The 17778-nt window shown below is 41.4% G+C and overlaps 1 protein-coding gene across 4 annotated transcripts in view; it reads right to left on the bottom strand.

Annotated features, from left to right (window-relative positions):
* trpm7 (transient receptor potential cation channel, subfamily M, member 7) overlaps positions 1–17778 on the bottom strand; it is a 59063-nt gene that overhangs the window by 24022 nt on the left and 17263 nt on the right. For 3 of the 4 annotated variants that reach the window (XM_034076654.1, XM_034076646.2, XM_034076661.2), the window contains exons 6-18: positions 17180–17304; positions 16843–17014; positions 15299–15473; positions 12689–12812; positions 12373–12445; positions 7416–7516; positions 6841–6975; positions 6674–6727; positions 6428–6568; positions 4976–5110; positions 4595–4872; positions 2897–3125; positions 182–337 (exon numbers count right to left, since the gene is read on the bottom strand). In XM_034076654.1, the coding sequence (XP_033932545.1) occupies positions 182–337; positions 2897–3125; positions 4595–4872; positions 4976–5110; positions 6428–6568; positions 6674–6727; positions 6841–6975; positions 7416–7516; positions 12373–12445; positions 12689–12812; positions 15299–15473; positions 16843–17014; positions 17180–17304 (1898 nt within the window). Of the gene's footprint in view, positions 1–181; positions 338–2896; positions 3126–4594; positions 4873–4975; positions 5111–6427; positions 6569–6673; positions 6728–6840; positions 6976–7415; positions 7517–12372; positions 12446–12688; positions 12813–15298; positions 15474–16842; positions 17015–17179; positions 17305–17778 lie in introns of those variants that run through there. The other variant, XM_034076669.2, reaches the window with a different exon arrangement.

Here is a 17778-nt window from a genome sequence, read left to right as displayed (position 1 = left end):
GTATTATGCATTGCACAATAATGAATATAGCCGATAGTTATATACTGACACACCGCCATAAAAAAAAGCATTTTTGAGCATGTGTGTATCTGTACTGCATTTCTATACAACAGATTGAAAACCTACATTTCCCCTTGTGGGATTAAAAGTGGCTTTTCATTCTTCTATTTCTAGATCTCACCATCTGGATGTCATCAACGATGTTCTGGAAGTTGTGCTCGCTGTCCTCCATGGTGATCTGGTGGTCGTCTTGACTCTGAGGGATGTGAGCCATCTCGGCCTTGGACTTGTACTCCAGCAGGAGGATGGCCGGAGGCACCAGGATGCTCAGAATCACCTGGAGACACAAACGCACTAATGTGGGTGTGGGACCTTTTATTTGTCAAGAAAGTACTTTGAATGACACATAAATGCTTATTTTTTTACTTTTCAATGCCATTTTATTTCTATTTCTGAAATATATTGGACTGTTTATTTCTGTGTCTTAGTTTCTCTTATGTACATGTATATTATGCTGCTGCAACGCAAACATTTCTCAAATTAGGATCAATAAAGTACCTCTCTATCTATCTATAGTGTTTTATTGCGCAAGTAGACATCAAACTAGTCTTTGGCTTTTCTCTAATTATAATACATTCTGTCTTGATTTTGCCTGTGTCATAGAAGAACAGAACAACACAGCCAAAGCCCTGCTGGAATTATCCCGAGCCTGATTAAAATACTTGAAATTGTTTGATATTATTGCTCACCCAAAACAAAGAAATGAGAGCATATTCGTTGCATGTTAGACTCGTGTCCAATTTCAATTTGAACAAAAACAACATTTAGGACATCAGAAAAGTCATTGTTATTAGTATCTTAACAACTATTTGTTAAGACTGCTGACAATGAACCCCACGCTGTCCCATACTGCCTAGCGTTGTCGTGTGCTGGAGCGCAATTATCCTTGCACATTACTGCTATATATACAGTACTGTATTCACTGTATTTATTATTATCCGTGCATTTATTCTTATTTATACATTTCCCATCTGTACCTTTATTTTGTATCATTTATTTTGTACGTACTTCTGATAATTATGTATATAACTGACTGTTTTGCACTCTGGTTAGACCCTCCTTACTTTCGTTACACTGTGCTTGCATTTTGTAATGACAATAAAGTAATCTAATCTACTCTAAATTTGTTATGATATTTGTGATACCCATGTGGGGTCATCTGGAGAGGGTGTGGCTGTGCTGCATCCAGCCGCCTTGATTTCAGTAACTCAGGGCACTTGATTCATTTGGCTAATTTGAACCACTTGCTTTAATAAACACATTTTGCTAACCGTTGATATGGCATGTCTCCTCCTTGTTGTGGCCTTTGGAGCCAGGTCATAACAAAAATGTTATGATAAAAACGTATTTTGTAACAGCCATTACATTTGAATTTAGTTGCTCAGGTTTTGACCTACACTTCAGAAAATGCTTGCACCGGGAAGTCCCCGAGATAAGAGTATTAATGAACCGTTTATTCCTCATATCAGTAATAATCATTGTGGCATTTTAACACAGAACTCAGACTGAGATTAGATATGAAAGCAGACCTTTGTTCAAACCGCAGAACACAACATCTGATAAACATGGGAAAAACACTGAATTAATCACATCCTGCCTCTCAAATACTATGGACAAAGTTCAACACTGGCTGAACAACATTTGTTTACAGTTAAATGCAAAAAAAACAGTATGTGTGATGTTCAGTAAACGACCAGTCAAAATCGAAGGATCCAACGTGTTTTGAAACGGAGCAGAAATAGAACTCGTCTCCCACTTCAAGTATCTTGGAGTCATACTGGACTCGAACTTGACTTTTAATTAACATATTAAGAAAGTATCCAATACCATTAAATTCAACTTGCAAGATTAGACCTTTCTTAACTGTCAATGCTGCAAAGTCCACTCCACTGCATGATTCTATCCCACATTGAATACCGTTTCTCAAACTGGTCGTTTGCTTGTGCCACAAACCTGAAACCAATAGAACAGCTGCACAAGAGAGCGATCAAGGTGTTTGACAGAAAGCCTTATTCATACCACCACTGTACCATCCTTGAAAAACACAATTTCTTGAGTTTTGACAATTTTAAGTCTTTTAAAAGTATGTGCCTTTTTTAATAAATGCTTACATGGACTGCCCCCTCCCCCCCTCAGGGGAATTCATCCACAGAAAACACTCTGGACGCTGCACCAGGTCAGAAATCAGAGGAGACTGTGAAGTCCACCTTAGACGGACCACTTTCGGACAAAATGTTCTATCAATTAAAGGCAGCTCTTTGTGGAATAGCTTCCCAACTGAGATACGGGATTGTCCCACTCTCAATAGTTTTAAAGGTCAACTCAAAGAATGGTTGAGAAACAAACAGACGTGCAATCACCGCTAAATGCACTTTAACACAGGGGCATCTCCTCTCGCACTTCTCTTGTATCTCCTCCTGCACTTTATATGTCGTAGCTGCTACATTGTACTGCCATGTGGTTAATGCTTGTATGCTGCTCTTGCTCCATATCATGTATTTATTTTTGCTATGTTTACAAATGACATGTTCTTAAATGTCGTATGTGAGGGACTACGGATGGAAATGAGCTCAAAGCTAAAATCCGGCATGTTTACGTTTTAAAGCATTATTTGTTTTAAATGTTCATCAATATGCATTGTCCCTCTTCAAATAAACGATTAAACATGCATTCATGTAACAACTATTAAACCACTGCAGCACGGTTTAACATTTGTATTAAGCTTTTCATAGACTGTTGACTCACACCATCAAACCTCAGCAGCCTCTGTAAAGCAAGCATTCAACACGTATACTTTCATTTGTTGCCAAAAATAAAATCTAGATGGATCATGAACCTTGTACCAGGAGTTCTTTCGCATGTTCAGCCGTCCCATCCACATGTCGGACAACAGGAACTGGGTGCAGGTGTGAGCCACGAAGGGCCGCAGGTGGGAGGAGACGGCCAGCTTCAGACAGGTGGAGTTGCTCCAGTTCTTCAGCTCGTAGGTGAGCAGCTTCATGGCCATGGTCTCATCCTGCCTGAACGACTCCTCCAGCAGGTCCACGGCCAACGTCCCAAACTCACTGAAAAGGAAAGATTATTTATATAGCACCTTTCAACACAAACATGGAAGACATTAAGAAAATGGCATTTAAAAACAGTCATTAAAAAGCAATAATAAACATAAAAAGACAAAATACATGAATACAAGTTAAGGTGCAGTGTAAGATATGAATAGTTCAATTAGAAGCAGCGGCAGAAATGAAAGTCTTCAGCATCAATAAACTGTTTGTTTAGCACACCTTCACTTTTATAGAGAGATGTGAACACTTTTTAGATTTGATTAGATTTATTTCGAAAGTGTAAAACAATAATACAAAAATTAACATGAGAATTATTATACAATACAAAATTAAGCAGTGTCAAATAATAAAAAATAGGTACCACTTTACAATAAGACTACACTCTTATTTATAATTAGGTTATGAATTAGGTTGTAAACCATCTATAAACCAGTACTATCATAATTTTCATACATCAACACAGGCTCACTATGTTGGCAAGATGGCTAAGCCAAGTAAGCCAAGTAGCCAATACTGAGTTGATTCTCTCTAATTAGCCAATATAAGGCTTAGTCATCTGTGGAGTGGATTCCCCCCCATCCACCTTGATGTTTCTTGGCATCTCTTATGACCATTTATTAATGAGTTACTACCATTTATAATAAGGCTTAGCAGTACAGATAAATGTGTGCTCACTATTTGGCAAGATGACTAAGCTGTATATTGGCTACTTTGCGAGAATCAACTCAGTGAGCAACAGATACCAAGGATGCTGGCTGATGAAGGAGACGAAGTAAGCCAAGTAGCCAATATAAGGCTTAGCAACTAGTCACAGTTGCCTTGTTTATCTCATGTCTTATAAAAGCTTATTAATGATTTATAAAGTCCTCACAACCTAATTAATAAATTAATTACAAACTATTCCCTTTATAAGTCTTATTGTAAAGTTGTACCCAAAAATATTACTGATTCTAAACTATGTATAAACAAATAATCTACTTAATTACAAGGGGAAAAGGGGTGGGAAGAAGTTTACGTAAGGGATAATGTGCAGCGAGGCGGTCAGGATCCCGACGCGAAGCTATGCAGTTTGCCGTTTGCTTTTCAGCCAAACTGTATACAGTTCAATCGAACGGACTTCTTTGTGCAGATGTGAGCATCCTTAACAACGGTCAATAAGTGCTTGACAACGGTCTGTCTGTTCTGGATTAACAAAGTGTCACATGTTCTGAATTGACCAATTAGAATAGAGTATTCAACTAAACCATGTAATAAACTTATTTAATCCCACCCCTTCTCCCAAAAAGAAAATTATTAACGTATATATATTATACCTAAAGAAATACATTTGTTATTGAAAAACAAACAAACAAAAACATTAAACAAATAAATAAACGAATATAAATACATAACAGTGGTAGAAGATATTCAAGAAAAGATAAAATAACAAACCAAATAAATAATGAATTAATACCACAGAAAGACTTTACTTTGAGTGCTCCTTGAGCTCCTCGGAGGTGTCGTCCACCACGTCGCTCTTCTTGGCCTCGTAGCCCATAGATCGAGAGAGCTTGCAGGCCACCAGCGCCTTTGCCATGTTCTCCTCGCCGTGCTGCCAGAAGAACAGCGACATTTTCTGCCTCTTCATCAGCACGGCCCACACCAGCAGCTCATTGAAAGGGTAGGGGAACCGCCGCGTCTCCGGGTCGTCTATGTCCACGATCTCTTCTTTGCTTCTCTTTTTGTTCTGCTCGATGGAAGACTCAAGCTAGGAGGAGAGGGAGGCAGACGTTATTTTAATCCTTAGATACAGAGATAGGTTATACACTTTCACTTTGAGGAAAGCCTTGTTTCCTATTTCCAATGTTTACCTTAGGTTTGTATGGCTGTGCAGTTTTGATGAAGTGGTTGTGCCTCGTCTTCTCCTTCTTGTCAGCCTGCATGCTGAAGGACTCGTTATTTTTTCTCAAATGAGAACCAGGACCTGTAGGGTGGCGCCCCGACCTCTGCGCAGAAGAAGAAAGATACACGATTCTCAGTCAACAATACTTTCAGGCCTAACATCAATCCTATACTAGTTACTATAGCATTTTTTTTTTTTTACGACATCCACGTGCCAAGAACCACTTAAAGGTCACCTATCATGCTATTTTTAGGCAATAGCATAGGTCTCAGATATATACAAATATATAAGAAACACGTCTATGAAGTGTTTTGTGCAAAATACCAAACAGATCACCCATTCTAGCCATGCCTCATATCCCTCTATTTCACTTCCTGTTTCAAAAGTGCTGATTTGGAGTATAAAGCTTTAAAAAAGAGGGGCGGAGCTTATGCCTGCTCATGCGGGAGATTCTACCGGCAGATACTGCCATGATGAAACACCATATCAAGGATTCTCTCTGAAACAGTTTGGAGCTCAAAGGCTTTCTCTCTTGCCGGTTATGCCACAAGGTGAGTTCCTTATTATTTCCTGCTTCTTCACACACATGCTCTCCAGTACAGGTTAGCTCTGAGTGTTAGCGATGCTAATGCAAAAACATGCACCGACCATATTACGTCCAAAACAGTCGGGCATTGTTTCTGATAGCAACGTTTCTGATAGTGCTGTGGGTCCGCCGGCGATTTGACGTCATATTGGCGGCAAATCTGGATCAGCTCCGTTGTACACCCGTTTTTAGAGATTTGGGTACGGAGGAAAAGAGAGTTTTATTTTCTAACGCTGCGTGAGTTCCCTGACACACCGGGGACACATCTTTATGTATAAAATACATAAAAAAGTGCAATTAGCATGATAGGTCCCCTTTAAAACAATACATAAAACAAAGACAGAAGTTTCAGATAACTCCAAGAAAAATACATTTTAGATACAGAGAGTTATTCCACACCCACGAGAGAGGAAAACAGTTGGCACGACAATAACAACTACCTCCATAAATTACATTTCAGCACGTCAAGGGGTTATTTGAGCACTTTATGTCTACCAGGGGTACGGTAAATACAATTATGAAAAGACAAGTTAGCTGTTAGCAAGCTAATGTCAGAACAGGATTCCTTCACGATGACACAAGTTGCAAACATGCTTAAGCACATGTGGGCAGACAGAGACTTCTTCCTGTTGATGCCTCACTTTTGTCTTTTTATAAAAACTTGGTTCTGTGTTTTTTAGTCTGTTGGAAATGCATCCTACGCCAAAGCAGCTTTCAGGCATCTTCTGTTAATTGCTACCAGATGAAAGTGACATGAAGGCACGTTCACACAACACAAAGTTAATGAGAGCTATGAACTGTTTCCCCTCTGGTGTTGCAACAGTTCAAACTCACCCTATTGCTGCCATGTAGATTATTATAAATGATTCTGAAGCGCTTCCTGGTGTAGTTGCACCTGTAAGTCCCGCCCATCAGGTACTCAATAACCAGGCCCACATCAATCAATGTGATCTTATAGTTTGGAGGTAGATGACTCTGCAAGAAGACACAGAAACAAACCATATACAATTATCATAGAGTATTATGGAAAGCACCCGTTAAATAAAATGCATGCCGTATTAAAAACTGGACTGGCTGTACCTGTTTAATATCTCTAACCAGGTGGAGGAGAGTGGGGTTGTTGGGTTGCTGTTTCTACAAAATAAAAAAAGACAAAAGCATTTCAACACACAACAACTTTTGTATTTTTTCTGTTCACAAATTCCATCTTTGTAATTCAGTCGCTGGTGCGTGTTTTATTATTTTACCGTGTTGTAGAGCTCCTCTAGCCGACTGATGGTCAGGAAACGATGCATGCTCACGCCATTTTCTATGAGCAACTTAACAAAGTCCACCCTGTCCATCACGAGGGCATCCAGCATGGCCTGCTCCAGAGAGCTCACCTATAAACAAGCAAACAAAAACATGCGGTTATAAATTTAAATAGCTAATGATTATTTATAAAACAAACACGATGAGGAGAGAAGCCCAAAAATATGTCCACATTACAGCAAAAACACACAAGAAACTTAAATAAATATACTCGATCCTCTCATTCGCGGCACAAGCTAGGATTCCCTGCTAGTTTCAAAACAAACAAAAGCACCGAGGGCAGCTTATGAAGACAACTGTAAGAGGGTTCATGTTTCAGTCCGAACAAGCAGAGCATGGCAGCGCGCCGAGGTCCGCTCCCCCGGGTCCCCTCCCCCGGGTCCCCCGCTGCAGATTGTGGTTCAGCTCAGACTCTGGGCTCATTTTCGGGCGAGTCCGAATGTTTATAGCCAACGTTGAGCTAAGCAAACATTCATGAAAGTTGTGGCCCACTCAGATAAATGGAACGTACCATGAGCTGCTGTCCGTACACAAACACATGATTCTTGGCAATGTCCACCCGGTCCCAGGCCAGAGTCAGGACCAGCTGATCGAAGGCAGACGAGTTTGTGCCTGAAATACAAAATAATATTATTTTCACAGGTGGATGAAGCTTTATTATTAGCTATGTAATTTCTGTTAGCTAGCTAGCAGGATTAGAGGAGTTAGGAGAGCAGGGGCAGGGCAGTAATACAGTCAATTACACACTAATACAGCAACGCAGCTGAATAGACTACATAGTAAATCCCTGTTCAGTCTCTCTCACACACCGATCTGCTCTATTGTCCTCTAGGAGCCGTCTGAATTATACGAGCATATTCACTGTACAAAGAATTGATTTTGTGGGTTTGATATAAAAATATCAACAGGGAGTAATTGTGCTACTTAAAAGGTAGGGTAGGTAAGAATGGAGAAACCAGCTTGAGTGCGCTAGAATTTGAAACTACGCAGCCGAAAAAAATCTGGGGGGTTAGAGAGGATCTGGTCCTGCAGAGGATCAGTTCTCCTGCTGACCCCCCAGCTGCTGAGTGGTCTGTCTGTCTGTCTGTCTGACTGTCTGTCTGTCTGACTGACTGACTGACTGTCTCTGTGTGCGTCTGTCTGTCTCTGTGTGCGTCTCTCTCTCTGTCTCTGTGTCTGACTGTCTCTCTGTGCGTCTCTCTCTCTCTCTGTGTCTCTGTCTGACTGTCTCTCTGTGTGTCTCTCTCTCTGACTAAAATGACTTAATTGTATTTAAAACAACCTGAGATAAAAAGGTAGTTTGACTACCTGTGCAACAATACAACGTATGCAGTTTTTAACAACAGCAATGACTTGTGTTTTCCAGTGACTTCTCCAAACTTCCTGTTTAATACGCAGCCCGCTAAATGAATTGAAATGAAATCCACCAAGGGCCTGATTTTGCCCCCGGGGCTTGAGTTTGACACATGTGCTATAGAGCAGGGGTTCCCAACCCCCGGTTGGTGTTACTGCCGGGCCGCGAAATAGCTGTGAGTTTATCGTAATATTTGCAGAATTATAAATATATAAAAATATTTTTTTCAAAAAGTGTTTAATGTTCGCACCTATACCAGTCATATTATTTCATCCAGTAGCCTAGTTAATCTTTCACCAGATAACCGTTGAAAATGGCTTTTATGATGTTCCGAGGGATTCGGCGGCTCAGCCTGGTCTCAGCCTCTCGTGCGCACGAGAAAGTTACCGGTGCGCCAAGTAGGAAGAGGAGCACACAGGAGACAATCATTTAATTGCAGACCGTTATGTTTATGTGGGGAAATGGCAGTGCATACATTATTTTAGATATTTTTCAAACTCGGACTTCATTTTAACGACATGTTGGCCAGGGGTGTAGAGCTATATGTTTAAGCACCGGATCGGAAAAACAGGAGAGTAAACCAGTCTGCCTTGATCTATGAATTTGTGTCTCTCACGGTATCTGCTGCCCGCAGCTGTTTTATAGAAGGAAAACCTCCTTCACTTCATGAAATGGCTGCAGGCAGCATCAGGAGGCAGCGGGACGTATACTCCGCCTCTGAGAAGTGCAGCACCAGCGCGCCGAGAGCGGTGCCTTTTTACGCACCGCCTTCGCTGTGTTTACCTTCATCAGAACAGCGAGTGACTGCAGGCTGCTACGTGTTAACCACACACATCGAACTGCCAGATTACTCCCCCTTTTATTAGTTTTATGAAGGAGATGTCCAGTCACCAAGGCGCATGATGTGTGTGTGTGTGTGTGTGTGTGTGTGTGCTCAGCTCTGTGTTTGTGTCTGTCCGACACCGGCATTTGTTTTCAAATGACCATGAACAGCAATTTACACACATCTTTACCTACTCCATAGGTAGCCTATATGCGGGTGTTCCCAAAATAAATTAGTTTAATCTTAATCTCGATGTAGTGCTAAATGCTGTCGGACATGCACCGGAACGAACGTCATATCATAATATCTTCTGAAAACAAATGCCACACACACGCGCACACAGGTTTAAAAACTGAATAACGTTGGTTTTCCGTTTTTCCGAAAAACGACACTGGTTCTTTTTTAAACGTTGTTAATATGTTTTGGATGCATATTGTTCTAGTATTTGTTCGGGCTGTTACATACAATTAGCCTCTGTTGCTACCTGCTGCTGGTGAGTAAATATTAAAATCAGTTAAAATTGACAACCGGTCCGCGACTTTTTTTTAAATGTATCTGCCGGTCCTTGGCACAATAAAGGTTGGGAACCCCTGCTATAGAGGCTCTTTAAGTAGAAAAATACTCTCCTAGAGATAATGTTCTCCTCACCAGCTGTGAACTCAGTGTTTCCTTTCCTATTACGGAACAAATTCTCCACCTGAAAGAGGTGTTTTGAACAGAATGTATACGGGCGCAGCAAATCTGAAAATTCAAGTTGTTTTTTTAGACAAAAGCAAGGAATTTTCTGAGTGACAGCAGCTGATGGATAGGAGAAACTGGTTCAGAAAGACAAACAGACTGAAAATGGTCACTCCGGGTAAACATTTGTCTTCCTTAGGCGCAGTCATCTTGGTGAAACACTAACTCATCTTTAAAAAAGGACTCTAAAGGAATATAAAGGGCTGCTTAAAGATGTTTCCTTCTGCACTTTTTTTCTTGCAACAACAGGGCATGTTTGGTTTTTTCTTTGAGGGAAATCGTTTTTTTGAAGCTGTTGTTGGCCTGTGGGAAAATGTAATCATAAGAAATGACTCATGATAGATTAGACTCAATGATAGAGCCATAAGAAATGAATGCAACTGATTATTTAATGTTTAATGTTGTTTTTATAGGCAATAATTTAAGCTTTGTTAGTTCCAGGTTTAATATGTGCAATAAGTTCATTTCAATAAGTTTTGCAATAAACATTGAACCAGTCCGGCCCTCGACTAGTACCGATGTTTTAATTTTGGCCCACTGTGTATTTGAGTTTGACACCCCTGCTCTATAGCATCCTGAAAGAACTAAGAAATATTCAGGCCAATATTTGTAGATACATTTCCTCTTTCTTTTAACCTTCCTGTTATCCTCGGGTCACATTTGACACATTCATAAGTATTTTTTTGTCGAAACAAGGTGTTATTTCATCTCATCGCCACACAAATCACATCATGATCACAACTTTCATTGAATTATGTGTTTTATATAAATTAGTAGCATCTGGTGTAATTATGTGCTGCCCATTTGAAATTGAAATGGTTTTCAAAACAGAGCCCTTGACATAAGACGGTGTAAGAATCCATCAAATGATGTTTCTCTGATCTTAAAGGGGACCTATCATGCAAAATGCACATTTGTATGTATTTTATACATGAGTATGTGTCCCTGTGTCAGGGAACTCACCAAGTGTCAGAAAACACAACCCTCTCTTTTCCTCCACACCCAAATCTCTAAAAACGGGGCTGCAACGGATCTGATTCAGGCTGCGGCCACACGAGGACGAAAACGGCCGTTTGCGTTACGGTTTAGTGTCATATAGACCGTTCGGCCACACGAGGACGACCGAATACGGCACTAAACGACTGAGGAAACGATAACGGGTCCCAAGGTGGATAGAACGGCATACGCAACGCTCTGGGGGGTCCAACGGCTCCGTGTGTACGCCCTATACGATCCTTTTCTGATAATGATGAGGCAATAGCCCCGCCTCTCCCCACCTCTGCTGCTCACCCCCGCGTCAAAGTAAACTGCACACTGAATTCAGATTATTTATCTTTCTCTCGATATGGAGCTAAACGCGAGTGAAGTCTAATCTGACAGGACGGAGACACGCAGCTCTGCTCACCTGCAGCAAAACACACACTTCAAGTCAGATCATCACACTTAGCTATTTTAATTACCTCTCAAACTCCCTAAACTAGTTATAAATATGTTTATTTTTACAGTCGGCCGGGTCACTGATTACTGGATCAGCTGCTGCATGAGACAGACACTGGCGCTGTCCGAAGAGAGGGAGGAAAAAGAGAGGCTCCGTGTATTTTATCATTATATTATATAGAGTCGTTATTCATTTGTTTTAAAGCTCAATAAATAACAAAGAAGACCTTTGACCGGCACTTTTATAATTTTGTCCGGAAGATTTAAACTTTAATACACGCTGACTGGCGAAAAACTCTGCCCGGTTCCCTCGGCCCCCACCGCGGAGAATAAACAGAAGGGCAACCATGACAACCATGCTTCTTCGCTGCTTTTGTGGAGGAAGTTACAACGCCACGTACAGGCGCCACGTAAATTTGTCATTTGACAGTCAATTTAAAAAGAGATCAGTAATGAATTGGAATTAACTTGGCTTAAAAGGTGTAACCAAAATGTGGGTAATAATACTTTATGTTTTATAAACAGTCAAACCAGGACAAAAGTTGTACAGTTGACGGGAAGACAACACAGGGTAACAGAGTCCGAAGAGGAATAAGACGTGCAGCTCGGTGACTGTTGAAATAAGGAGGCGCTGGGAATGTGGGCAACATGATCTCCTCAGAATCACAAAGACAAGGGTTCTCAAAGCATATCTATATCACAATGAAAACATTACTGAGTCCTGAAATCTTGACTCCCAGTGCCAACAACCTCAGCATATGAACTGACCGAGTCCACTTTATGTTCCTTTCTTAAAGAAGTTAGGGTCCAGAGGGAAAGAACTTAGGGTCCAGAGGGAAAGAACTTAGGGTCCAGAGGGAAAGAACTTAGGGTCCAGAGGGAAATAACTTAGGGTCCAGAGGGAAATAACTTAGGGTCCAGAGAGAATGAACTTAGGGTCCAGAGGGAAATAACTTAGGGTCCAGAGGGAAATAACTTAGGGTCCAGAGAGAATGAACTTAGGGTCCAGAGGGAAAGAACTTAGGGTCCAGAGGGAAAGAACTTAGGGTCCAGAGAGAAAGAACTTAGGGTCCAGAGGGAAAGAACTTAGGGTCCAGAGGGAAGTCCTCTACTAACCTTGGAGTAAAGCCCTCAGAATGGCCACGTCGATGTCTTGGTGATCCTCGGAGCTGATGTGAAACACAGTGATCTGTTTTCAAATAAATAAGATAGTCGTTATCAACACGTTCCCACAAACGTTATCCAGATGTTGTTTAAGAGTTTTCTAAAAACCAACAATGGGAGCATCCCAGTCGTCTCTGTGGCAGATTTGGTGTTTTTTCTTTTTTTAGGAATTCTATCAAATCACTTCTTCTGCACTTGTTTGAAATGGCAATAAATAAAAACTGAACATGAATAATAAGTGTATACAAGTGATTACAGAAATGCATACCAATTCTTTGCTCTTCATGCACTCCATCAGAGTCTGAAAGAGATGGATGGCATCGCTTTGGCTGAAGTTGAAGGTTTTCTTGATGGTTGCGATGATGTCGGTCTCCACGCCATCAGGAAGACTCCTGTCGAAGGATTTCAGAGAAACGTGGTTATGGTCACAATGCTCAAAACCACACTACAGCTGAAAAACACTTCAAATATAGGTTTGATCCGAGTGCTTTGATCTGTAGAGAGCACGTTATAGGAAGGTTTCCAATAACAGGCCGAGTAATAGACTGAACATAGAATCCTGTGTATGCTTGGCCTTATATAAATATATATATAATTCCTTTTATAGAGAGGCGTGTAAATATTGCATTTCATTGCTGCATATTTTTCCTTCAGCATAAATAAACATGGTTATACTATAGCCATACAAGTGTCTATTTGTTTTGTTTGGATATGTTATTTTCTGTACCTTTTTTAATGTATTTTATATACCATCGTCTTTTACTTGATAACTAACCTTCAGAAGGAATTGATTCACTTTTAAATCGTATCTGCTCTGAGCAAAATCCAGCAGCAGCTAGTGGTATTTAAGATTTTGAATGTCAGACAATAATCCATCACCGTCCAAGATAATTCAAATTATAATCAACTAAGTTTGTGAATATGGACACATTTACACTGAAGACATCAACTGTGGTCATCTGTGATTGTCTCACAACATCTAGCAGCACACATTTCTTTGACTTTCAGCAGATTACTTTCCAAAGATTCAAGATTCAAAGGGTTTATGGTCATATGCACAGTCACTACAGTGTAGATATGGCAATGAAAAACGTAACTCCCAGGCTCCTCCAACAATGCAACCTTATATGACCTGCGCCATCGAAATCAGTCGCATTGACCCGAAGACACATGTTGAGTTGTATACACCGTTGGAAAGAGGAGATTCCTAGATTTCTAATGATATCAGGATTTTTTTTAGAAAAGGGCCTTTAAAGTTTCCTCTTCTCTGGAATCCATCGATCCGATTGATTATTAGCGGCTAGCAAATGATCAAAATACTACGGAGGGAAGAGATATTTTCGTTTGGATTACTGGTCTGGGGGAAGCTCGCGAGTGTGTGTGTGTGTGTGTGTGTGTGTGTGTGTGTGTGTGTGTGTATACGTGTGTTTGTGTTTTTTTGTGTATTGTGTTTGTTTCCCGGGGAAAACACTCACGAGAAACACCGGCTGTTGTTGTGCCTGCTGTGTCGTCAAGTTACTCCGTTCTCCGCTTGTAATTATGCCGTCACAAGCTTCAAAGTTGTATACCTTCTGAATTTTCCGAAACAAGTTTAATATCCTGAAAGCCAAGACTTTGTTTAATTGAAATCAGATGAAAACAAACTGTAACGGACCCTGCCGTGTTATCTACGATTACTATACGCCTTACATTCACAATGTCAGCCGGAGGGAGGGGGGGGCAGGCAGCGCTGCGGAACAGCAGAGTGGCGAGATTTTGGAAATAAAAGTTTCATATTCTGAAAGCCAAGACTTTGTTTATTTAAAAATCAAACAAAACACCCGAACCGCGCAAAACCTTTTTACGCAAATCCACGTTTATTTTTAAATGAGCCGTTGCGACTTCCGACTGATTTCGATAGAGCGGGTCACAGATATGTAGGACATTAAACAATAAACAAATACAAAAATAAAAATAGTGAAGGAACATAGTGGAGTAGAATATTAGAATAACTGCACTGTCACAGGTTCAGCTATATGTATCTCTCTTATAAACGGACTGGGCTGCGGATGTGTTGTTAGAAATACTTCTGGGCCGGTAATAGATCAGAGCCGCTGCCATCAAAGGGAATGCAGAAGAAGGAAGTACAGCAGAGTGAATGACTCATCACTAACAGCATCACACTGCCTTTTCTCCTCTTGCTAACCCTTCAACCACTGCTTTCAACCACAAATCGATATTTTGTAAAAAACCTGAAACCTTGATTATCTTTAATTATCTGTAGAGTACTTCATACTTTATTCAGTTTCTTGATTCATTCCCTCCTTAACCATCCTCTGCCAAAGAGGTAATGTTTTAAGTGAGGTTTGTTGCAGGATAAAAGACACTGCCCCAATTCTCATGAAACTTGTTGGAAGGGTGCAGCATAGGCCGAGGATGATCCCGTACCTTTTGTAGAGGATTCAAAACAGGGGGCAGAGACACAAGTTGTGTTCTACTTTAATTAACACCCCCTCATGTCTGAACAACTACACTGCACAGCTGTCAATGTGTTGTTTAAGCGCTTGGAGCAATTACTTAAACAAAATATATTTTTAGTGTCCATGTTCTTTCTACATTACAAAGTAAATCTCATACACAGATTGAAGTCAGAACAACGGCTTCCCAAGTGAGGCCACCAATGGGCCATGTTGTAGTTTGGGATTACACTTTAAATCAAGACTAAAGCCAACCACAGCTATCATTTTCTTCCCCAGCCCACCACTGTGCTGTGTGTGTGTGTGTGTGTGTGTGTGTGTGTGTGTGTGTGTGTGTGTGTGTGTGTGTGTGTGTGTGTGTGTGTGTGTGTGTGTGTGTGTGTGTGTGTGTGTGTGTGTGTGTGTGTGTGTGTGTGACCTACCCTCCCTCCTCGGTCTGCTTGTGGACGTAGGCCAGAATGTCAGCAGCGCGGCCCGTCCCCTCACACACCACCACCGGGACAGGGGGGCTTTCCTGCAGGTACTCCAGCACCGTCAGGATCACATTGGGACCCCCCTCGAGGATCAGGGCCACAACAGGAACACCCTGACCAATTCCTTCAAGAAGGAAGACGGAGAGAGTGCTTTAACTTTTAGTTTATGGTACATTTTTCAATTGCAGAATACAGCTCCACCCCAGTGACAGTTATGGCGCGTTTCCACTGCAGCGGGTAGCTCGCTTTAAGCGTGCCGAGCCGTGCGGGGCCCGTTTTTGGTTGCGTTTCCACTTGGCCTAGTTTTGGCCTGGGGCTACTTTTTCACCTTTTTTCTGGCCCGACTAAATCGTGGTTCTAGGGCCAGGAACAACCAGGCTGAGTCGGGCTGAGTATGCTAAACTAGAGAGAGAATCGCTGGCAAGGGGGCTACAACTACAACAAGATGAACATATTTGACCGTGATTTAATTGTAATACGTTTCAAAATGATGCCGAAGTAACAACATACTGAAAACATAGTAAAAACCATGAATTAATGCTTTGACAAGTCTGCAGACAGACGGCAGGCGAAAAACCCTTTTAAAATGCGTGTTTTCTAAATGGAGATCGGCTAAGCTAACGTTATATATGCTCCGACCGTGCACACTCACAGCAACGGCCTATACAGACATAAATAAACCAGCGACTGTCTTCGCCAGTCTGTGGTTTGTACTTGTTTAACTTTTGTCTAGTTTCTGAACAGATATGAGGAGCTGTGAGCTCTGAGGGCTAAGAGCTAACGGCTGTGTTGTTTTTCTGGGGCTCTCATTGAAGATGACGTCACGGCTCCGCCTACACTGCGTTACTATAGTAACTGCCCCAGTTCCTAAACTGTAATGGAAGCGCAGCATTAAAGTGAGCCGGGCCTAATAAGGCCTGCAGTGGAAACGCGCCATTAGAGGCTGAGCTGATAGTAACCACGTTGTTCTTATCTAGTTTCCAACAGACTAAGACAAACTAACTTTGTAATAAAAGGGTATGAATTGCAAAGTTACTTTTCATGTATGACAACTCTCCAAGTATTGTGCATCATAAGCTAGCAATAGAGGAAGAATAAGATATCCTTTAAAGTATTTTTTAAGAAGGGGGAACCCTATGAGCTTGGTCTTAAGGCACCGGCACAAAAGTTGAACACTGAGTGGAGTAGAATCTGAATAACTTTGAAGCTCCAAACAGCGAAATGACAAAAAAAAGACAAAATATATATTAAAATGGCATTTCTTTAAAAGACGCTATGGATTTTAGTCATTTAATTGGCTAATTGTGGTATTTTGACGAGGAGGAGCTGAGTAAGGCGATGGTTTTGGTCGTCTAGACACAAAAACAGTGTCACTGAATTATCTCAGAAGAGCCCCAGACTGCTTCTGCAGATGAAAAGTGATCCAGTATAATCTTTTGTTTTTCAAAAATCCAAGCGAGGGACACCGTTGCATTAAAAAAGGTTTTTCTTACGTGCGTGTATTCTTTGGAGGTTGATGTGCTTCTCCAAGTCTCGCCGCAGTTGGACCTCGGCGCCGTACCGGCCCACTGTCCCATCGTCCACCAGGAGGAAATGGGAATGCAGATTGTTGAGAACGTTTAGTTTGCTGAGAGGGTTCAGCAGCGTCTGATACGGAGCGATGATCTGCAGGGGGGACACGATGGGGAAAGCAGGAAAGCAAAATGACACATTAATAAACAAACATTGACAAAATAATTGCTGACCAGACATTAAATAGAGATGTTATCCAGCAGTGAAACTATCAACATCTTTTCTAGAACAAATGAGATTGTGAGAGTTGCATCTTACGTCTCGGCCAATGAGATCATGCCGGTTTTCAAGGGCTCCCCAGGGTGCAATCCCAATAGTGCAAATTTTCTTTGATGATCTTGAGCAGTGTTCTTTGAGAGCGTCTCCCACATGCTTTGCCACACCTTTATGAAGGAAACATTAAACAATCAATAAACCTTTCTGTCTTTCCTGGACAACATTTGTATTGCTTCTTAACATGTGCCATCCTACACTTAATGGCATGAATCTATGAGCATTAGAAAGTGCGCTAAATATTGTGATTGCCGTTAACCACGCATGTAAGAAAGATGTTCTGTGGCCAAACGCCGCATATGGGGAAAGTCGACAACACATTAGTCCTGGGGTTGTGTGCGAACCACAGTCCTGTGCCGATGGATCTCATGGATTCAGCAGTAATTTGTGATGCTGGAGACCATCCCAACTGGTCAGGCAGCCAGAGGCATTACAAGTAATCACTGGTGTGGGTAATTGACCCTGTGAGTAATGATTTAAACACTATGATCAGACCACAGCATCTTAACTGTGGCTGAAGACACACCTCGGCCGCGACACGCAGCCAAATGACACGCTTCGAGCCCGGCATTACAACTTCTGCT

Source organism: Pseudochaenichthys georgianus, chromosome 3 (assembly GCF_902827115.2).
Source record: "Pseudochaenichthys georgianus chromosome 3, fPseGeo1.2, whole genome shotgun sequence".
NCBI lineage: Eukaryota > Metazoa > Chordata > Actinopteri > Perciformes > Channichthyidae > Pseudochaenichthys > Pseudochaenichthys georgianus.
Note: the sequence above shows the minus strand (reverse complement) of the source record. Positions and strands in the feature narration are given on the sequence as shown.